Source organism: Euleptes europaea, chromosome 20 (genome assembly GCF_029931775.1).
Source record: "Euleptes europaea isolate rEulEur1 chromosome 20, rEulEur1.hap1, whole genome shotgun sequence".
In the NCBI taxonomy this organism is placed as follows: domain Eukaryota; kingdom Metazoa; phylum Chordata; class Lepidosauria; order Squamata; family Sphaerodactylidae; genus Euleptes; species Euleptes europaea.
This window is the reverse complement of record NC_079331.1, coordinates 22,758,765-22,782,595: the sequence shown is the minus strand read 5'-3', so window position 1 is coordinate 22,782,595 and position 23,831 is coordinate 22,758,765. Positions and strand designations below refer to the sequence as shown.

The following is a 23,831-nucleotide window of genomic DNA, read 5'->3' as shown; positions in this document are numbered from 1 at the left end:
TACATCTTTATCTTTTGTATTATCAGTTCATAACTATGTATATATTTAATTACAATTTTTGGGATATTTGATGGTCTATGACTACAAATGAAGTATAAAAAAGGGGGGCTGATCTTAAGCGTTTTCAATTTTTTTAAATTGCCTCTGCTGAACCCCAACCTCGTAGAAACCAGTCAATGGAGGGTGGGGGGAGCTTTGAGCAGGGAGGGAACAGAGAGCGGAAAGTGGAGTAAAGGCCGAGTCTGCCCGATAACCTTAAGCCTCTTGCAAGCCTGTTCAGCTCTCAACCCAAGAGCTCCTCTTTGAAATGACACAGAACGTTTAACAAAGAATTCACAACCCGCTCCCGACTGCGGGAAGGAAACCAGTTGGAAACCATTGTCAAATCTAATTTAAACTGACATGGTCGTTGTGGCAGGCCTGGCTGCCTCCATAACGGCGTAAACTGTGATGGTGTCCCAACATGTTTGGCGGCAACCCCAGATGGGCATTGCTCGTTCGTAGCTCAGCAACGTCATAAAACGGAGTGGTGAGGACTCTCTCTGCAGTCTCCCTGGGGAGGTCTTCTGTTGTACTTACGCTCCTGGAGAGCCAGCGTGGTGTAGTGGTTAAGAGCGGTGGTTTGGAGCAGTGGACTATGATCTGGAGGAATGGGTTTGGTTCCCCCCTCCTCCACATGGGCAGTGGACGCTAATCTGGTGAATGCTAATCCCTGCTCCTACACACGAAGCCAGCTGGGTGACCTTGGGCTAGTCACAGTTCTCTTAGAGCTCTCTCAGCCCCACCTACCTCAGGGGGTGTCTGTTGTGGGGAGGGGAAGGGAAGGTGATTGTAAGCCGCTTTGATTCTTCCTTAAGTGGTAGAGAAAGTCGGCATATAAAAACCAACTCTTCTTCTTCTTCTCCCCCCTCCAATTTCTCACCTGCTCAGAACAATAAACAAGAAAAGAACCGCCGCCCTGCCAGATCAGCCCAAACACCACCAGACATCCACCTCCAAGAACAAAAAGGCAGATGCCCTCTGGACACCACAACCATCCTTCATTTTTCCCCAGTGGTATAATACCCCTGAATGAGTAGGTTTCATTTAGCCAGGAATGAGATTATTCCTGAGCAGAGAGACACTTTCTGGGCAAATATTTTAAGCCCCACAAAATCCACAGCAGCATCAACTCAAAATCGTTCCATTCCTTAAGACCACCACCGCAAATATTGATTTAGTATTTGCACAGTCATCACTGAAATTAGCAGGAGAATGCTAACAGAAATGTGTGGTGTGAATGAACCCCATATTTTCACTTAGCAGGAAAAGTTTTTTTTAATGGAACTATACTCCAAAGCTGTCCAGTCAGAGTGAAGCAAGAAATTGTTACTAGAAGAGCAGAAAAACCACACAACCCAGTTTGATCCAACACAGGTCAGACACTGCAAAGATTGGACCAGTAGGGCAGTGAGTCCCAAAGCAAAGACTGGGACACAAAAGCAAACTCTCTTGCAGGTGGATCGCAAGGTTGGGAGAGGATGAGGAAGAGAGGGCCACCAAGGTGATTTGGGAGGCTTGTTGGCAACTTTGGATTTTCCTCGCCAGAATGTGCAAAATGGCCACGAAATAAGTCTGTTGCTCAGTATTACAATAGATTTAAAAATATGAAACATGAAAAATAAGGCAAAAAATTGTTCAGCATTAACAGATATTAGATTCCCCTTGTTTTAGACCTGGGAAGGGAGAAATGTTAGTGGAGTAAAGTGTCGTCAAGTGGTGGCTGACTTATGGCAAGCCTGTAGGGTTTTCAAGGCAAGAGACATTCAGAGGTGGTTTGCCATTGCCTGCCTCTGTGTAGCGAACCTGGATTTCCCTGGTCCCATCCAAGTACTAACCAGGGCCAACCCTGCTTAGATTCAAAGATCTGATGCAATCAGGCTAGCCTGGACCATCCAGGTCAGGGCAAAAGACATTCAGAGGTGGTTTGCCATTGCCTGCCTCTGTGTAAAGACCCTGTGTACTTCCTTAGTGGTGGAAAGTGCAGTCGCTGCAGCCAACTTATGGCAACCCCACAGGGTTTTCAAAGCAAGAGACAAACAGGTGGTTTGCCATTGCCTGTCTCTGTGTAGCAACCCTGGACTTCCCTGGTGGACTCCCATCCAAGTACCAATCAGGGCCAACCCTGCTTAGCTTCCAAGATCTGATGAGATTGGACTGCCCTAGGCGATCCAGGTTAGAGCTGCATAGAGTTACTGAAAAGTTTAGAAGTAGGTTCCACTTCAGAAAGTTTGAAATCCACTGCAACAGAGTGACCTGTGATTCAGCAAAGAGGGCATTCTGTAAACTGGAGAAACGTCTGTCCAAAAGAGGGAAAAACTCTTTGGACCTCTGTTAAAAATGTCTATTGTGACAGCTTTCCATTTTACTTAACAAAACGAAACAGCTCACTTTTGATACTGGTGTCCTGCAGTACTCGTTCCCGCGTTTGTACTTCTTGGTTGATGGTAGCGTGAATGTTTTTAGACCTTGGAATTTTACGTGAGACTGGTCAATTGACAATAATAATAAATATTATTATTATTACTGGTGTCCTGGCAACTTCATCACGCACTTTGGTATTTCTTGTGCACTTTCAAAAAGCCTGGAGACTTTTATTCACTGTTCTTCCAGAGTCCACAAGAGCAGGCCTTGTATGCAAAGTCCCTGCAAGTCACCAATGTCAGGATCACACCCTGCGGAGTAAGGCCATGTCTGGAAAGGAGAGAGGCTGACATCTATCTAGTCAGGGCTGTTTAAACACTTTGCTCTGAGAATACAGAAATTGAGCATCCGCATCAAGCAAAGCTCTGGTTCATGACCAGAATTTACTCAGAGAGCGCCAGCAAATATTAGCCCGCTTTGCTGAAACGGGTTCTGCGGGCCGCCTGGGGAATCCGACCCCTCGCTGATACAGGCTGGAGGCGATTTTGTTGTTGTTGATGATGTTTGCTTTGTTAAGCACCTGTAACGTGTATTTCAAATAATTATAAAGTATTTGTTAGTACAATGTGCACTGCGTAAGCTGAAGGCAAGCCTCTTCGCAAGCCAAAACCCCCGCAGAACTATCAAAATGATTACACAGCACACTATGCTTGCTCAGACAAGCTGGTGTCCTCGGGGCAAAAAGCATCAACGTTGCTTAGAAAGTCAAAACAGCCCTCCTCCTGAACCCACCTAGGAAAAACAAACTACCCCACCCTGCTTATGTGAAAATGAAAAATACTTTCGTTTATTTTTTAAAGTCCAACTGGTCTCAAATTCAACGCACCAGAGTCTTTCTCAGACATAAACATCCATGAGTCTTGAGAGCTGGGCAACCAAGAAGGAGAAGAAGAAGAGTTGGTTTTTATATGCTGACTTTCTCTACCACTTAAGGCAAAATCAAACCGGCGTACAATCACCTTCCCTTCCCCTCCCCACAACAGACACCCTGTGAGGTAGGTGAGGCTGAGAGAGCTGTGACTAGCCCGAGGTCACCAACCTGGCTTTGTGTATTAGGAGTGGGGAATCAAACCCAGTTCTCCAGATTAGAGTCCACCACTCATGTGGAGGAGTAGGGAATTAAACCCAGTTCTCCAGATCAGAGTCCACCACTCCAAACCACTACACCACAGATCCTCCCAATACACATGGTTGCCATGTTGTCAACGCATGTATTTTGCAAGCCCATATAGCTTTGGAACACGCAAGCTGACCACTGGATTTCTCAGGATTCTGAGTTGGCACTTACTGAAGCTGGACATATCCAAAATAGGGACCCAGCCCCTGTTCGCATCACATGGCACAGCCTACCTGCGGACTGCCATGCTCCAGGGATGCGGGGATGTTATGCCTGTAAGCTCTTTTGGAAGAAGTCTGATACCAGGTGTCAGCAGCAGTCAGACAGAACTCTCTTCTTCAAGGGCCAATGTGGTGTAGTGGTTAAGAGCAGTGGTTTGGAGCGGTGGACTCTGATCTGGAGAACCAGGTTTGATTCCCCACTCCTCCACATGAGCTGCGGAAGCTAATCTGGTGGACCAGATTTGTTTCCCCACTCTTATACATGAAGCCAGCTGGGTGACCTTGGGCTAGTCACAGTTCTCTTAGAGCTCTCTCAGCCCCACCCACCTCACAGGGTGTCTGTTGCGGGGAGAGGAAGGGAAGGTGATTGTAAGCCGGTTTGAGTCTCCCTTAAGTGGTAGAGAAAATCGGCATATAAAAACCAACTCTCCTTCTTCTTGGACTAGATGGCCTGTACGGCCCCTTCCAACTCTTCTATGATTCTATGATTTATGGAAATTCTAATCTGGATCCAACCCACCATCTCACACAATGGCATTGCTCACATGGATTCGAACCCAGTTCACCGCAATCTAAGCCTAGCTCTCTATCTGCTGACGCCATACATTTTAATATCAACCTGCAATGTGTGCGTATTCAAATTTATTCTCTCTTTACCAAAGTCTCAAGGTGACTTGAACATGTTAACAGTGCAGAAACAACACAGTGGAAATGCCAACCTGAGACAATAAACAACCAAAAAACAGCACAAAGGCTCTATATCAAAATATTAATGACGAGAAGGGCAACCAGAGGAACCACTAGCAACACCGAAACTAACAACACACACTCTATTCAAAACATAACAATACAAAGGTAACAGCAGATGAACTGATAGCAATTACACAATAACAAACACAAAGTACAAAGCAAGGCAACCGAAATAAGTCCACCAGAGTGCCAAATAACTCTGCAATATCTGATAGACCCAGCTTGTGAATTACTCGGAAGAGACGAGCCTTGCATCAATAGGCTAGAGACTCCCCAGAGGCTTGACGATCACCAGTACGTGCTCTCCAGATAAATTTACACGTTTCGCAGAGGCTTCATCAGCCTTTAAACAGCATCAATTGAATAAAGACCACAGAGGGTTCAAGAACAGGTGCTGCATGGTACATATTCGGCATAGGTATTTTTTTCATTTGTATAGCCTGACATGACACCCCCCCATGTTGGAATTATAGTGGAGAGGTCACAAAGGACCACCAAAGGGATTTTTGCTGCGCTGCATTACAAAGGGCGAAAGGTCCGTGCCTGGGATTATCCATGTTTCATCTCTGGCTGAGAAGGGTTCCGATCAGTGAGCTGCCCTGACTCAACGACTTGAACGCTCAGCAAAAAGCCCGGTGACTCAACCCTTACAAACCTCCCAACATCACTGATGATGGGAGTTCTCGAAGATATTAAAAAGTGAATCACTTTGCAAAATGAGGGCTGGAGGGGCCGGCGAGTGGCACGGCCAGGGCGTTTCCTAGCATTTGGGGCTCGGTAGCTTTGGTGGGGTTTTTTTTGTTAAGTACGGTTGGTCAACAAGAAAAGGCCCGGTCTTCAGGCGAGCGATGGATAAGCCCGTCAAACCACACCTTTGGCAGCCATTTACCCGACAAAAATATAACCACATTCTAGGGCTCTTTCCTTCTCACAGCAAGTAAGAGAACTGAACAGAGACAACTGAGAGGTGATATGATAACCATCTTCAAGTACTTGAAGGGCTGTCATATAGAGGATGGTGCCGAGTTGATTCCTGTTGCCCCTGAGGGTCGGACCAGAACCAGCGGGTTGAAATTAAATCAAAAGAGTTTCCATCTAGACATTAGGAAGAATTTTCGAACAGAGCGGTTCCTCAGTGGAACACGCTTCCTTGGGAGGTGGTGAGCTCTCCTTCCCTGGAGGTTTTTAAGCAGAGGTTAGATGGCCATCTGTCAGCAATGCTGATTCTATGACTTTAGGCAGATCATGAGAGGGAGGGCATCTTAGCCATCTTCTGGGCATGCAGTAGGGGTCGCTGGGGGTGTGGGGGGGAGGTGTGAATTTCCTGCATTGTGCAGGGGGTTGGACTAGATGACCCCGGTGGTCCTTTCCAACTCTACGATTCTGTGATTCTATGACTCCCCACTCCTCCACATGAGTGGGGAGGCTAATCTGATGAACCGGGATGGTTTCCCCACTCCTCCACATGAAGCCAGCTACCTCCCAGGGTGTCTGGTGTGGGGAGGGGAAGGGAAGGTGATTGTAAGTTGGTTTGATTCTTCCTTAAATGGTAGAGAAAGACGGCATATGAAAACCAACCCTTCTTTTTCTTCTTTGCACAACACAGACATGCCAATGTCAGTGAGGTCACAAGACAGCCCATCTATAGCAAGCAAACAAACACAGGCCCTCCAACTGAGCACACACATTCGAATTGCTGTGAAGTAGATCTCTCATTTACACTGGGGAAGGAAGGAAGGATGAAACTGACTGGATCCTCAGCTGGGATATTCTGCCCACACTCCTCCCACCCACCCACCAACTCTTTGCAATAGCCTGGCATATTATTCTAAATATTAAAGAGGAAATCAGTTAAAGTAACAGAATTTCAAAATAAAAAGCGAGGGGGGCAAACAGCCTGTATGTCAAATATAAACCTGCTTCTAACTTTAAAGGTGACAAAGAATCCAACTGATGTTGTGTTTGGAGCTTCTGTTTTGATTCCTGGTTCCTCCCACACACCCTTTTTTTTTTTTTAAAGAAAAAAACTGGATACCATACACAAAACACTCATTTCAAACCACGTCTCCCAAGGTCTTGGCTTGGCACCCCAGAACTGCCAAACGCACGGCAGGGAAGGAAAAAAGCCAAATATACTTTTTGTAAAAAATCAGGAATTCAAGCAAGCAGGCAGAAAATTACTGGAAAAGGATGCCTTTTGCCCAGAAAATTCATTAAGGGTGAGGGGAAAGGGCGGGGGGGGGAGTAGAGTTACGGCCTTCTTGGCTTCCCAACCTGGTCCTTATGCACAACAGCTGCACTCCCCTGCATCCACCGAATACTTTGCTCCGATCAACATAACCGCGGCTTGCTATTTAGGAAGTAGTATTTATCATCAAGGACCCGCCCAGCAGTCTGAAGCAGTGGTTTTTCAAACTCTCTAGATTGCAGGGTACCCTTCCCCTCGTGACGTCCACAGAGGAACCCCTGCGTTTTGGCCGTGGGACCCAGCTTGCTGCAAAGGATTTTGGGAGATGTGCCGGGATCGTACTTGGTTCACACCCTGCTGGGGCTCACCACCGCAGCGCATGAAATGACAGCTCATCTCACAGCACACTCCAAGTTCTCCCGAGGCTGTGCATTTGCTTGCAGCCAAGAATGTCTGCTCTTTCTCTCCTTGGGGGGCCCTCCAAAGCAGTCTCCCTGGGACACAGACCAGAGGTTCTCGGGAGATTGGGCCTGAGTTCGAATCCCCTCTCAGCATGAAGCTCACTGGATGGAACCGGACCGGTCTCGCTGTTTCTCTCGACCCGACCTACTGCACGTGGGGCACGGAAGGGGCTACCCTCGGCTCTTTTGCAGGGCGTGTGATAAATAAATGGTGAAAACATCAGACTGCGTGCGGAGAGTTTAAAGCCACCTCAGCGGATGGGCAGACCACATAAGCAATCCATCAAAAATATTCCGTGCGGTTGAGCGTGCAAACACCAGAGCAACCAGCAGAGAGGCGGACACCTAAATATTACAGAGGCTGGTTAAGGTTTACCACTAAACATTTGTGGAATGCTAAGGCGTGCCGAGAGGTAGGCACATGCCTAACTTTAAAAAACAGAGATGTTTTCAACTAAAATCCAAAGGCTTTTACCGCTACCGTTTAAAAGTGTTAAGAACCGTTTCGGGAAACAGAGCAGTCCATTTATAAACATAAAAGGCGGTGGCTGGCCTTTGATCCAAATAAAATAACCAGGTTTCACTCACTTCCCCTTTGGTGCATTATTTTTAGTGACTGGTTACTCTCTCTCTCTCTCTCATTCAACTTTACTTGGGGGGGACCACTACTGCCCCGCAGCACAATGTCTCTGTTTCAGTATTATAGATTACCACCCCAGCAGAATTTTCTAACAGTCAGAGCGGTTCCTCAGTGCAACAGGCTTCCTCGGGTGGTGGTGAGCTCTCCTTCCCTGAAGGTTTGTAAGCAGAGGCTAGATGGCCATCTGTCAGCAGTGCTGATTCTATGACCTTAAGCAGATGATGAGAGGGAGGGCAGCTTGGCCATCTTCTGGCCATGGAGTAGGGGTCGTTGTGGGTGTGGGGGGGGGAGGTAGTTGTGAATTTCCTGCATTGTGCAGGAGGTTGGACTAGATGACCCTGGTGGTCCCTTCCAATTCTATGATTATATATTCAGAAGCCTGAAGCCAGGGTTACCAACCTGAAGGCAGGGCCTGGAATTCTCCCAGAATTACAACAGTTTTCCAGAGTACAGAATCCCATTTCTCTGGAAGAAACAGCAGCTTCGGAAAACAGTTTCTAAAGCACCCCGTCCCTGTTGAGCTCCCCTCACCAGACACTGCCCCCAGACCTCCAGGAATTTCCCACGCCGGCGCTGGCAACCCCATCTGGCCTACAGACATTGCCCATGCTTCGTATAAGAGCAGGCAACTTATCGTCAGTTCTACAGACTGGTGCAAAGAATGCAGAGTTGTTGCAGAATATGGGGCTGCAGGTCTACCCAATGAACCTGGACCACCCCTGTTTGTATAAAGGCAATGAAGCCAGCTGGTTTGCTGCGTCTAAATTAGCCGGGATACCCTCTGCTTCCCGGCATCCCCCGCCCTGCCAATGTGGCCCTGTGCACCAATTACTTCAAGAAGCTTTCACCAAAGCGATCTTTAAAGAAGCTTTTATTATCCAAGAGTTAGGATGCGTCCCTGCTGAATAGTAACCCAGAGGTGAAAATAGCTTTCATAAGTATACATTTTCCAGGCACCATTTCCTGAGCTGCAGCCCCTCATTTGGGGACACTAATACTGACCTCTCTTATGGGACCGCCGCAAGCATTATTGAGATATACGACTAGATTTTCTGCAGTCTACAGTAAAAAGAAAAAAGAAATTTTGCCTTAAGAAGAACAAACTCACAATAACTATATTTAACGGCCTATGAAAATCATGTTATAGCAGCAGCTGCAAGTGAATCTGATCTCCCCTGCCCTCCCTTTCCTTCTGCTGAAAACATGCCCTGATGTGGGAAAACGGTACCCTTAAATTTGGCGGGACACCCTTCTCAACCTTTAAGGCCAGGATCAGCAGCCTTTTGTAATTAAAGAACCAAACGGTATCAACATTCAGCGCAAGAGATCAATGAGCCTATTAAAGTAAGCCCACCGGTGCAACTGAGAATGTAAACATTACAGATAACTGATGTGTGGATTAATAAATCCACTACGTTTCTACAGCCCAAACACTGGCAGTTGCAAATCTTTTATTAGGAACTGCCATGCATGAGGACTTGCAATAAGTCAAGGGAGGGCACCTTGTCCATCTTCTGAGCATGAAGTGTGGGTCACTGGGTGTGTGTGTGGGGGGGAGGTAGTTTAGAATTCCTGCATTGTGCAGGGGTCGGACTAGATGACCCTGGTGGTCCCTTCCAACTCTATGATTCTATAAATATGCACAGGCGAGCCAGTGTGGTGCAGCGGTTAGAGCGTCAGACCAGAATCTGGGAGACCCTGGTTCGAATCCCCACTCTGCTACGAAAGCTTGCTGGGTGACCTCGGGCCAGGCACACTCTCTCAGCCTAACCCACCTGACAGGGCTGTTGTGAGGATAACATGGAGAAAGGAGAATGATTTAAGCCACTCTGGGTCCCCACTGGGGAGAAAGGGGGGGGTAAATGAAGTAAATAAATGCAATAACCAGGAGCACCCTGTGCAATTGCTTTAGCACAGTAGCATAAATCTGTGGCCGGTTTGTACTTGGATTACTGTCAGCTGATCCTTTTTATCGTTCCCCTTGCTGTAAAGCATGTTTTTATGAGTCCTTTGGAGGTGGAAAGTGATGTCAAGTCACAGCTGACTTATGGCAACCCCGTAGGGCAGGGGTGTCGAACTCATTTGTTACGAGGGCCAGATATGACATAAATGTCACTTAGTCGGGCTGGGCCATGCCTCGCCAGCCCAGATTGAGGGGTGGGTGGCTGCCTTGGCTGGCTTGAGGGCCAGATAAGAGCTCTCAAGGGGCCAGATCCGGCCTCAGGCCTTATGTTTGACGCCCCTGCCGTAGGGATGAACAGAGGTGGTTTGTCATTGCCTGCCTCTGCAGAGCAACCCTGGACTTCTTCAATTTTCTCCCAACCAGGACTGACCCTGCTTAGCTTCCCAGATCTGACAAGATCAGGCTAGCCTGACCCATCCAGGTCAGGGCAAGAAGTCTTTTATGGAAATCCTCGCCTGCCATTCCCTTCCGCGACTGGTTATTCTGTCTACCCCTCCGATGTGCCTTAACTTAGATTTCATTTTTCTTTTTTAAGAGTTACATCTGGCTCTGGAGCTATACGATGCAGAGCCGGAGTCTGTTTTGTCTGTCAACACCTGACCATGAACACACATGAAGCTGCCTTATACTGAATCAGACCCTTGATCCATCAAAGTCAGTATTGTCTACTCAGACTGGCAGCGGTTCTCCAGGGTCTCAGGTCGAGGTCTTTCACATCACCTGCTTGCCTAGTCCCTTTAACTGGAGATGCCAGAGATTGGACCTGGGACCTTCTGCATGCCAAGCAGATGCTCTACCCCCGAGCCACAGCCCCTCCCCAAAGTGAGGAGCTCTGGACGTGGACCTTGGGAGAATTCAGGTCCCAGGAGAGGCACTGGCACAGAACTTTAGCAGTGCCATCCTGCTCTCCCATCTTGGGGCTTTCTGGCCTGGGGCTTCCCAACCTTCTCACGGTCCATGGCTCAGTGGCAGAGGATCTGCTCAGCATGCAGAAGGACCCCGGTTCAATCCTGGACATCTCTGCAAGCAGGAATAGGAAAGATCCTTTCTTAAGAGACCTTGGAGAGCTGAAGCCAGACAGGGCAGGCATGACTACAGGGCCCAATGGCCCTCCACTTCTGCCATGGAAGCTTGCTGGGTGACCTTGAGACCATCACAAACTCTGTCTGGCCAACTTCACAGGGCTGCTGTGGGAAAGTGAAAGGGGGGGAGAATGATGTTCCAAAAGCCACTTTGAGTCCAAATAGGGGAGAAAAGTGGGATACAAATAAATGCAAAGACTCAGGATAAAGCAATTTCATCTTTACTGGCCTTGCATAAGCAGTGAAGTGGCTAATCGACATTCCCGTTATTCCTTCAGGGGCTTCCAAGGGACCGCGGCACTAAAACCCATTATTAGACACCCAAATTCCCTTTTCTTCTCATTGGCAGACCAAGGTTGTACAAGTAAAAACTCAATTAGAGAAGCATCTGCAAAGGTTCATAGCAACAGGCGGTGCAGTATATGGGTATCGACTCCAGTTCCTGCCTGCTAGCATGGTGTAGTGGTTTAAGAGTGGTGGTTTGGAGCGGTGGACTCTGATCTGGAGAACCGGGTTTGATTCCACACTCCTCCACATGAGCGGCGGACGTTAATCTGGTGAACTGGATTTGTTTCCTCACTCCTCCACACGAAGCCAGCTGGGTGACCTTGGGCTAGTCACAGCTCTCTTAGAGCTCGCTCAACCTCACCTACCTCACAGGGTGCCTGTTGTGGGGAGGGGAAGGGAAGGTGATTGTAAGCCAGTTTGAGTCTCCCTTAAGTGGTAGAGAAAGTTGACATATAAAAACCAACTCTTCCTCTTCTTCCTCGCCAATCCACACAGACTGCTTTGAAATGGACTCTCCCCCCCCCTCGATTCAACACGCCAAACTGATTTCCCCCCACCCACCCAATGGGGACCTAAAGCAGATTACATTGTTCTCCTCCAGTTTTATCTTCACCACAACCCTGTGAGGTAGGTTAGGCTGAGAGTGACTGACCCAAGGTCACCCAGTGAGCTTCTATTGCACAAGTGGGGATTTGAACCTAGGTCTCCCAGATACTAATCAGACACTCTTAACCACTACACCACACTGACATTTGGTTACAACCGTCAAGGTACATGTCCCACCAAGCCAGTGTGGTACAGTGGTCAGACTAGGATGTGGGAGACCCAGGTTCGAATCCCCACTCTGCCGTGGAAGCTTGCTTGCTGGATGACCTTGGGCCAGCCACATACTCTCAGCCTAACCTACCTCACAAGGTTGTTGTGAGGATAAAATGGAGGAGAGGACAACATAAGCTGCTTTGGGTCCCGTCCCCCCCGGGGCATAAATGAAGTAAATAAAGATACAGGAGGTAAGTGAGCAGAGGTCCTTTCATGAGAGTTTGTACCAGGAAGTCGCCAGCAGTTCTGCTGATGACAGTCAGGATCTCTCTAAGGAGGAAATTCACTAAAAGCTGATCAGGGGTTCATAAGAACAACGTAAGAACATAAGAAAAGCCCTTCTGGATCAGACCCAGGCCCATCAAGTCCAGCAGTCTGTTCACACAGCGGCCAACCAGGGGCCTCTAGGAAACCCACAAGCAAGATGACTGCAGCAGCATTGTTCTGCCTGTGTTTCATAGCACCTAAAATAGTACTGGAGAGAATAAGCATGCATCATGACGAGTATTCATTTTGACTAGTGGCCGTGGAAAGCCCTCTCTTCCACGAACACGTCAACTCCCCTCTTAAAGTCTTCCGAGTTGGCAGGCATCACCACATCCTGGGGCAGGTAGTTCCTCAGTTAAAAGACTATTAACAGACTTCCATGAAAAAAGCAGATGGCCCACTCTGCAACATGCAGCAGAAGGACAATATTGTCAATAGTTCAGGGCAGCTGATGGCTCCGGGGCAAAGGCAGCTCAGGACAGAACCAAATCTGGCTATTTTCTTAAAAAAAAAAAAGAGAGAGAGAGAGAGAACGAAAGCTTTAAATTAGGGCATATTGGACGGGCAAGAGGAACACTAAATAAATAAATAAATAAATTTATTTAATACAGCCCAAGACCAGCAAAATAAAAACCATATAATAATCCGCACTTCCAGTATCAAATAACTTTTGAGAAAAGAAACATTTTAAAATTATAAATTCACGGAATTATACAATATCTTTATGAACATTATAGCTACAAAGCCTATATATGGCTTACCAAAGTTCTCCTAGTCTTGTATGCTAAACATTATAGCTAAAAAGCCTATATATGGCTTGCCCAAGTTTTCCTAGTCTTATAGGCTATCCATCCAAATTTGGCGACTTTGAAAGTGATCTCTTTAGTCATCTCAAAGACAACAAAATATTTAAGTTAAGGCGTATTGGAGGAACGCTAGAAGAGCCAGTTGGCGACGGGAAACTCAGGAAAAGATTTTGTATGGGACTACAGGACTTCTTAGAGATGCTTTGTATTTATTTATTTACTTACTTCATTTATATTTCCTGTCCTCCTCCCCAGGGGAGTGCCTGACATTGTTCTCCTCTTTTCCATTTTACCTTCACCACAACCTTCTAATCACGACACCACATTTGGTCTCAGAAAAGGAAACGAAAAGGGGAAGAAAGTACAAGTAATCCAAGCGTGAACCATGTGCAGGTTTATGCCGAGGCACTAAAACAACCGCGCAGGGTGCTTCTGTGCCAGCGAGGTGTAGTGGTTAAGAGCAGTGGTTTGGAGCGGTGGACTCTGATCTGGAGAACCGGGTTCAATTCCCTACTCCTCCACATGAGCAGTGGATGCTAATCTGGTGAACCAGGTTGGTTTCCTCACTCCTCCCCATGAAGCCATCTGGGTGACTTTGGGCTAGTCACAGCTCTCTCAACCCCACCTAATTCACAAGGTATCTGTTGTGGGGAGGGGAAGAGAAGGTGATTGTAAGCTGGTTTGAGTCTTCCTTAAGTGGAAGAGAAAGTCGGCATATAAAAACCAACCTTCTTCTTCCTGTGTACTTATTACAAGACTCTCAGCACAATCCTATACAGAGTTACTTCGGTCTAAGCCCATTGAAATGAACGGGCTTAGACTGGGGTAACTCTCCTTAGGGTTGTACTGCCTGTGCCACTGCTTGAGAGCCAGTGTAGCACAGTGGTTAAAGTGTCGGACTAGGATCTGGAAGCACTGGGTTCAAATCACCATTCTCCCAGGGCAGCTCTCTCTCTCAGCCTGATCTACCTCACAAGTTTATTGTAAGGATAACAAAGGGGCAAACGAGAACAACGCAGGCTGTTTTGAGTCCCCTTTGGGGAGAAAGGATGTAAATAAAATAAATCAATAATGAAGGACTCTCACTAACTTGTGCTCAGGCTGCGGAAACATTATGGATTATTAATCCACATGTCATCGATCAGTAATGTAAAGCTGAATATAGGGGGCTGGACTAGATGACCCTGGTGGTCCCTTCCAACTCTATGATTTTCACTTGCGCAAACGGGCTCTCTTATAGTGGCTCTTTTTTGATCTCTTGCTCTGAATGTGGATTTTGTTTGGCTGTTTAGTTGGAAAATACTGCAGACCCCTGGCCCAAGTAGATCTTTGCCAGAACCAAGTATGCTCTCTGCAACCTGCCCCACAATCTTTCCCAGTGCACAGGAGTTTCACACCAGAAAAGTCCAGGGTCACGGGATTTGGAAACGAATGCTTCAAGGGTGGCCCCATTTTGGTCGGAACTAAATGATGTTCTAAGCATGTTCTAAGTACAAAAAAGCACTCCCTCCCTCCCTGGGACATGCTCTGGCTGGAAATATTCTAAGCGTTTCACAGTTCAACATGAATTACTTTCTTCCAACCCTATGGTCCAGATTTAGTATATTTCCTCCAATCCCACTTGCCTGCAACCATTCTGACTCTTATAAGCAACTGGCAAGTTCAACTTTGAATACAAGACAGCTTCATTAGTCCTTTGTTAGCGATTCCATTTTAATTATCTCACCACAAAAGCCAGCAGAACAAGTCTAAGAACCTGACTCTGCAAAGGAGGCAAAAGAACATCCAGACAATTCTCACACACGATTCTTTAGCTGAGTAGGCCCATGACATTTATGGACTGTGTCAACCCAGATCTCTGAAGAAAATCTTGGTAAAACAAAGATTTACATATACACCTACCCTACAGACCGAAACCAGTGTGGTGTAGTGGTTAGTGTGTCGAACTAGAATATGGGAGACCCAGGTTCGACACTCCCCCCTCCCCCCCCCGTCATGGAAGGTTGCTGGGTGACCTTGGGCCAGTCACACACTCTCTGTCTAACCTACCTCACAGGGTTATTGTGATCATACAATGGAGGAAGAAAATTATGTAAGCCACTTGGGGGGCCCATTGGGCAGGGCATAAATGAAGGACATAAATAAAATAAATTATCGGGATGCAGCTTCAACACAGGATTTTAGCCAGAAACACCCACCCAACCCCCGCCCCGCAAGCATGTCCCTAAATCCTGGCTCACAGATATAAGAGCCCAAAACCTCCATGGAATTCACAGGCTGCAGAATTCAAATGTATTACTTAACATCATCTCACAGAATGGGAAGGAGCGCTGGTTTGCACAATGAAAAGGAACTCTCTTTCCTGCAGCATTAAATTGCTCTGATGCTCCAGAAGACACGGATGTATTGCATTCATGCTTCAAACCCAGCCTTCCAAAATTGGGCTTTGCACTCCAATAAAAGTTGGCTTTTCTCCAGTTAATTTGGTTTATCCTCCAGTGCATCCCAACCAGTTAGTTATTGATCAAGCATATATCCCATTTCCCCAAAATCTATTTGAAGTGCCAAAAGAATAAAAATTGGGGATCCTGATTGGGTGGAAAGGTGGCATAAACATGTTTTAAATAAAATAAATAATAAAAAATAATAATCAAACCCAATTTTCAAATTATTTCAATTTTTTTTCTCAAATCCAATTTTCAAATTAAAACCCCTAGCAAAACAAGTCAGAAAACATGGCAAGTGAGGAGTTAACATGGACAGGAATAAACACAACTTAATATCAGCCCATGAAAACTCCAGGGGAAAATATGTCCCAAAGGAGGATGTTGTTCCATCTCTGGCTCCCTCCCGCAAGTCCCTTCAGTTGACAAGGGGATCCCGCAATGGGCCATGGGCAGATTCATGGGGGAACAGGTGCCCCTGTCAAAATCCTACATGGTCTTCTTGGATCGTGTTTCCTATATGATAGAGCAGATTCTTACTCCGCAATGTTTTGTGTCACTGGCAACCAAGATCAAGTGAATTCATGCCATCATATTCTCTATTGCTATGTATGGGTGTGAAAGCTGGACAATGAAAAAAGCTGATAGAAAGTAGATGCTTTTGAAATGTGGTGATGTAGGAGCGTGCTACGGATACCCTGGACTGCAAAAAAAACCCACAAATCAATGGGTTCTAGATCAAATGAAGCCGGGAACTGACCCTAGAAGCTAAAATGACTCAACTGAGGCTGTCGTACTTTGGTCACATTATGACAAGAGTCACTGGAAGACAATCATGCTAGGAAAAGTTGAAGGCAGCAGGAAAAGAAGAAGACCCAGCAAGAGATGGATTGAGTCCATAAAGGAAGCCACAGCCCTCAATTTGCAAGACCTGAGCAAGGCTGTTAAGGATAGGAGGTTTTGGAGGACATGGATTCATAGGGTCGCCATAGGTTGGAAGCGACTTGACGGCACTTAACACATAATACGTCTCTAAAGCGTCATGGACTAATACAACAAACCCCACCACAAGCCAAGGATTGTGGTGCTGGTTTAACCCCAAAACACCACCACTCAGTTCACAGCCCTTTCACACACTGCAGGCAGCTACTCGGAGGGAATTAGCCCAAAGTCTCTGTGTGTGTGTGTATGTGGGGGGTGCAGTTGCCTCAACTAAACCTCCCAGCCAAAAGCCAACCCAGGACAGAAAAGTGTCAGAGCCAGAAGACGCCCCAAGCCACGACCGGATGCTGAACCTACAGGGCAGTCAGGGATTTCCACACCCTCTTGCAAATAAAACTGCCTGGGGGGGAGGGGGGAGGAGGAGAAGGAAGTAGTAGTAGTTGGTTTTTATATGCCAACTTTCTCTCCCACTTAAGGAAGAATCAAACCAGCTTACAATCACCTTCCCTTCCCCTCCCCACAACAAACACCCTGTGAGGTAGGTGGGGCTGAGAGAGTGTGACCCAAGGTCACCCAGCTGGCTTCATGTGCAGGAGTGGGGAAACCAACCTGGTTCACCAGATTAACCTCCGCCGCTCATGTGGAGGAGTGGGGAATCAAGGCAAGTCAAGTAGCCTTTATTGGCATAAGCTAAAGTGTATAAAAGCAAATACATAAAATCCGTACAGTACAAGAAACTCCATAGTTTTTACAGTAAAATCCATTAAGGTGCATTAGACAATTTAACAGTACTAGGCCAGCATTATTTGGTGCACAAACGCTCACGTTCTTGAATCGCGAACTGTAAGAATCTTGCCACCAATTCAATTTTTATGGGGTCCTGGGTGGTCATGAGGAAAGACGCCTTAATTTTGGCGGGTAACCATCCGAGTGGGGAATCAAACCTGGTTTTCCAGATCAGAGTCCACCGCTCCAAACCACCGCTCTTAACCACTACACCATGTTGGGGGGCGGGGGTAATAAGAAAATAATGCAAACTCTAAGGAGCTAACTGATAGCAAGACACTTCCAACTCCAATCTGGGGGAAGCAAGGGGGGGAGAGACCCTAAGCTTACAGCTGCGATGAGGAGTAGCCTTTTCCCCCCTTGAATAGCCACCTGGCCCAGCTACAGTTACATCACAGAAGCAGCCAGAGTATTACAGAAGGCATGTCGGAAGTCTATCACATCTGCGGGGCTGGGATTATGGGGAAAAGTCTTCCTTTTGGGGAAGACCAAGAAGTCTCTCCGGATGCTGCATTCACACAGTGGAAGAGTTGTCAGGAGCAACTCTTAACACACACACAGAGGAAAGTGGTTCAGTGGTTGTGTGATGTTTCATGTGGCAAAATGGCCAGACTGAAGAAGGGGAAAAGCCTATGATGGAGCATGCTCCTGGCACACAGGAAGCTCCAGGTTTAGGATCTCAGAGGCGGGGTTTGGAAAAGAATTGATAAAACTGTACTAGAAAAACTATGAAGTTACAAGGCAGCTCCAGACCTGACCCACACATCTTGTTAGAAATGCATTTTCTGGAAATGGCAACTTACAAAGTAGACCCTGCCATGCACCACATAAGTCATGCTAACCCCTTCCCCAGAGGCATACCAGCTGTATAGGGGAGAGCTATAGCTCAATGGCGGAGCACCTGCTTGGCATGCAGAAGGTCCCAGGTTCAATCCCTGGCATCTCCAGGTAAAAGGACCAGGCAGTAGGTGATGCGAAAGACCTCAGACTGGGGAGCCGGCTGCCAGTCTGAGTAGACAATACTGACCTTAATGGACCGAGGGTCTGATTCAGTATAAGGTGGCTTCATGTGTTCATGTGCATTCATGTGATAGCTCCTTACCAGTCAATCTTTGTAACCCAGAGACGTGGTTGTGCAAAGAAACAGCTATAGAGAATTTTCTCTCTATTCCTTAAGCAAAGGAGCTCATTTCAGCCCCCACCCCCCAACACACACATTGGGGATAAAAATTCCAGCCACAGATGCAGCAGCCAAGATCTCCACACTTCAGCAAAACCCGTCCTTTTTTCACCCAGATATATGCCAGGAATATTCAATTTCCCGGTGCCCCCCCCCAAAAAAAAGTTTATCAGAAGAAGACACCAAGGTCAAAGGAACGGGTGCGCCTCGGAAGTTGTGTGTGTGTCTTACAAGGGAAAACTGTTCGACGCTACACACGTTTCTCAAGAACCACACATTCCGGCTGCTCCGGATAACAGATGCCTCTTTGTCCACGCCAGCCTCTCCGCGCTAAATCATCCTGACAGCCCCGCCACACATTTATGGAGCCTTAGGAAAGCAAGCGGCAACGACAAAAACAAACACAGAACACCACAATTTCACAGCTTTCTGGACCGGCCGGTAGGAACTTTAACCTTCTTTAGAAAGGAGCATCGAAAGCGCCTCGGTTGTACCTCAGCAGTCAAACAAAAGGTTCAAGCAAAACTCCACAATGGGAGCCCCCCCCCCAACACACTCTGAAACAGCCGGCGAGACGTGCAGGCTTCCAGATTATGCGCACAAGGATGATTGTGAGTGTGCGCGACTGCAGTGCGTGGCATCTCGAATGGGATCCTTTGCCTGGGCAATGGCCACCATCCTGTCTGGCTCAGCCAGCTGTGCTCCTAGCGAGAGAGAGCGACTGCTGCTTAGAGGGTCGAGGCTCCCAAAAATGGAGCTCCGTTTGCTTTGGCAGACTTTTCTACCAGCTGCTCTGGTGCCTTGGGAAAACCCCAAATAAATTAGTATTAGTGTCCACACAGATGAGAAATGAACTACGGTCAACTAGATTAGAGTCCAGTAGAACCGTAGAGACCCAATAAGATTTTCAGGGCAGAAGTTTTTGAGAGTCAAAGATTCCAAAGCTCCCTTCATCTGATGCACTTGTATCCGGACATAGTTATAGGGGACTCCACACCTGCCTACAGCTTCTTGGGGCCCCCAGTTTGAGATATGTGGGTCTGAAAGAGCACGGAGGGGGCGTCTGCACCTCCACAGATGACCAAGTCCTTCAGTAGCTCCGTGTGGCTATCCCACCTCTCCAGTCCAAATCAGACACCCTCATGGAGGCCTGCTCTCTGTTTCAGCAGGAGCCAGCCCTATGCTCCTGGGCAAGGCCGAAAAAAGGGATGAGCAAGCCACAGTGTGCAACAGAGGTACACTACCTCTGAACCTGGAGGTTCCATTTAGTTATTTGATCAGGAACTGGAGAGATTGGCAGGAGTCTAACTCGCTTGTCCTTGTCTGGAAAGTCCCGCTGAAATTTGCTTCCAAGTACACATGCTTAGCACCAAGGTGCAAACCCTTCTCTCACTGCACAAACGCCTAAGCCAGCATGGTGGAGTGGTTAAGAGCAGCGGAGTGGGGGATCGGGTTCGATTCCCCACTCCTCCACATGAAGCCAGCTGGGTGAGCTTGGGCTAGTCGCAGCTCTCTTTGAGCTCTCTCAGCCCCGCCAACCTCACAAGGGGTCTGTTAGGGGAAGGCGAGCGTAAGCCACTTTAAGACTCCTTGAAGGGAGAGAAAAGCGGGGTATAAAACTCAACTCTTCTTGTCAGAGGCTGGGCTGGGGTTCCCGCACACCCCCCGTTCCCCTATTCGATGGTCCTGGTCCAGACACCGTGGCGGAGAAAGCCACGCCAGGGTAGGGCCGGGCAGCCTCCAGAGCACTGGTTCCGAACCAGGGGTCCGTGGACCCCCAGGGGTCCGCAAGAACTAAACTAAGGTCTGCGAAACAAAGCTATAAACCCATAATAAATTAATATTTGCAATTAAAAGTTCTCTATTATAAAAATATATATTCAAATATTATTCTAAGTTTAACGTTTAACTAACAGTTATGATTAAAGTGGTCAAAAAGGGCAAGAGTCCAGCAGCACCTTAAAGACGAACAAAAATATTTTCTGGTAGGGTATGAGCTTGCATGAGCCACAGCTCACTTCTTCAGATTGTAACTCAATCTGATTAAAGTTTATTTTCAAATTCCCGGAATTTTTATTTTGGACCTTGGGGTCCCTGCACCGAACAAAAAAGTCCTAGTGGTCCCTGGTCAAAAAAAGGTTGGGAACCAGTGCTCCAGAGGAAGGAGGCCGACTCCGACGCCAGTCTCCCCAGCGTGGCTCGGGCGTGCGTAAAGCGCCTTCAAGTCGCAGCCGACTTTCGGCGATCCCCTTTTGGGGGGGCTTCGCGGCAAGAGACGAACAGAGGTTGGCCAGTGTGCCTTCCTCTGCCCAGCAACCCTGGTCTTCCTTGGCGGCCTCCCATCCAAAGACGAACCAGGGCTTCGCTTCCGAGATCGGACGGGATCGGGCCCGCCCGGGCCATCCAGGTCCGGGCCAGCGTGGCTTACTCGCAGGCAAGCCTTCCCCGCACTGCCCGGGGACTGCTGCGCGCCCACGGGGCCACTGCCGAGCAGCCTTCGCGACGCAGCCCCGCCGCCCGCCCGCCCGTGCCCCACCTGGGGATGGTGATGCACTTGGTGGCGGCGCTCTGGCCGGTGATGGCCTTCTCCAGCTCGTCCAGCTGGCCGCTCTTCTTGAGCTTCTTCACCAGGCTCTTGACGGCCTTCTCGCACCACTTCTCCTCGGGCCCGTTCTGCTCGCCCTTCTTCCAGCCCAGCAGGCGCTTCACGATGGGCGGCGTGAAGGGCAGGATGGACGACATGGCCGGCCGCGGACAAAGGCGCGGCGGCTCGCCGTCCCCCCCGCGCCGGCGCCTCCAAACTTTGCGCACACTTCCCCCGCCGCTCCGCCCCCGACGGCTGGCCGCCCACGGCTCCTCCTCCGCCGGCCCCTCGGGGCGGGCAGCGCCGCGGCGGCTCCCCTCCGGCCAGAGCCGCCCAGCCGGCCCGGAGCCCGACGGCGCGGGCGGCGGGAGGGCCGCGGAAGGGCGGCGGGGCATGCCCCGCCGCCCTTCCGCGGCCCTCCCGCCGCCCGCGCCGTCGGGCTCCGGGCCGGGGGCCACCCTTGGGGTCTGACCCGCAAGGCACGGAGACGAGCTTCCCAGCGGAGTAGCCCCCAAACCCCGGGGAGGATGCTCTCCGCTCCGGGCGCGCTCGAGCCTGGCTGCCACCTGGCTGCCCCGGGCTAAAGGAGGAGGAGGAGGAGGAGGAGGCGGCCGGGCGTTTGCGCCCGACGGGGCCACAACCCCTCTCGGCGCAATGAACGGGTTTTGGGGGATCTGCGCCAGGTTGGGCGGCGCGGCTCAGCGGCAAACGTCGGCGATCCCCGACGAGAAGGGACGGATCACATGTTTGCGCTGGCCGGGAATGGCTACGCTGACTGCTTTGTGTGCGTCAAGTGCCTTCAAGTCGCAGCCGACTTATGGCGACCCCTCTTTGGGGTTTTCATGGCAAGAGACTCACAGAGGCGGTTGGCCAGTGCCTTCCTCTGCACAGCAACCCTGGGGGTCTCCCATCCAAATACTAACCAGGGCCGACCCTGCTTCGCTTCTGAGATCTGGACCAGATCAGGCTAGCCTGGGCCGTCCAGGTCAGGGCACTTACTGCTTTCGTGAATCGAAAAGACAATGGAGCCTATGGGAGGCATGGATCACGGGTTGGGAAAACGAATTAAATATGGGAAACGTTAAAGGCTGCGATGTAATCGAATTCAACTGATCGGGGTTGAAAGGATGACGTATTCAATAATTAAAGTATATAGGATGATTATATGTGGTTTATAGAAATGATATAATGAATTAGAAAACAAATACAGAGGGAATATTGTCGAAGGCTTTCACGGTCAGAGTTCATTGGTTCTTGTAGGTTATCCGGGCGGTGTGACCGTGGTCTTGGAATTTTCTTTCCTGACGTTTCGCCAGCAGCTGTGGCAGGCATCTTCAGAGCAGTAACACGGAAGAACAGAGGAGTAACACTGTCCTTCAGTGTTACTCCTCTGAAGATGCCTGCCACAGCTGCTGGCGAAACGTCAGGAAAGAAAATTCCAAGACCACGGTCACACAGCCCGGATAACCTACAAGAACCAATGAACTCTGACCGTGAAAGCCTTCGACAATATGAGAAATAAAACGTTTGCGCTGGCAGGAAATGGCTACACTTACTGCTTTCGTGAATCGAAAAGACAATGGAGCATATGGGAGAGAATGGGAGGCATGGACCACGGATTGGGAAAACGAATTAAATATGGGAAACGTTAAAGGCTGTGATGTAATCGAATTCAACTGATCAGTGGTGAAAGGATGACGTATTCAATAATTAAAGTATATAGGATGATTATATGTAGTTTATAGAAATGATATAATGAATTAGAAAACAAATACAGAGGGAATATTGTCGAAGGCTTTCACGGTCAGAGTCCATTGGTTCTTGTAGGTCAGTGATGGCGAACCTTTTAGAGACCGAGTGCCCAAACTGCAACCCAAAACCCACTTACTTATCGCAAAGTGCCAACACGGCAATTTAACCTGAATGCTGAGGTTTCCTCCCAGCTCGGCAAGGGGGCGGCGGCGGCGGGGAGTCTGGGCGGTGGGGAGTCCAGGGAAGGGGGGGCTTTGAACAGCTCCGCGCTCCCTTCAAAGCCCACGCCGCCCCTGCGCATGCCCACAGAGAGGGCTCAGCGTGCCGGACTTGGCACGCGTGCCATAGGTTCGCCAACACAGTTGTAGGTTATCCGGGCTGTGTGACCGTGGTCTTGGTATTTTCTTTCCTGACATTTCGCCCGCAGCTGTGGCAGGCATCTTCAGAGGAGTAACACCGAAGGACAGTGCTTTGGAGGGCAGAGTCTACCACAGTGTACCCTGCTGAGTTCCCACCCCAAACCCCGCCCTCCCCAGGCTCCACCCCTAAATCTCCAGGAATTTTCCAGTCTGGAGTTGGCAACCCTAGATGTGTCCCAGGCTGCTGCGGGTCTACAGTGCAAACAGATTTGAACCCGCTCTCTCCTAGTCAAACCAAAATTTATTTCAATACAATATCAGCTCTGAATAAAAATCAAAGTTAGGTTAAAATAATAAAAAGTCAATGGTTCTGGGAAGGATGATTTGAAGAAGAGGAGGAAAGATCTTCTATGGGGAAAGGTTTTCAATCAGCCATTTACAAGTCCCACAAGACCGGAGGCAAAATTTGGCTACTTGAGTAGTATTCTCCCGAGAGGAGTCTGCTAAGAGAAGGGAAACTTTAGCTTCTTAGGTGTCACCTAGTCAAGCCCACTGAGCCAGGACCTCAAGGGCCACTCACTGCCCCCATGAGACCCAGGCCCTCTATAACCAGCTGGGGCAGCAAGCAAGGTTTGGGCAGAGCTCTTCCTTAAGACCCCTCAGCTACTCACTCCTGTTTCAGCCTGTCTGGGCTTGGGTGCAGGAGTGAGACCGTGGGC

General features: G+C 48.7%; 1 protein-coding gene across 1 annotated transcript in view; it reads right to left on the bottom strand.

The window, feature by feature from the left end:
* Window positions 1-21,159, bottom strand: part of SMAD3 (SMAD family member 3) — an 80,225-nt gene extending 59,066 nt beyond the window's left edge. Inside the window, exon 1 of the mRNA XM_056865697.1 lies at window positions 20,954-21,159. Coding sequence (XP_056721675.1) covers window positions 20,954-21,159 — 206 coding nt within the window. The remainder of the gene's footprint in view (window positions 1-20,953) is intronic.
* Window positions 21,160-23,831: the final 2,672 nt, after the last annotated feature.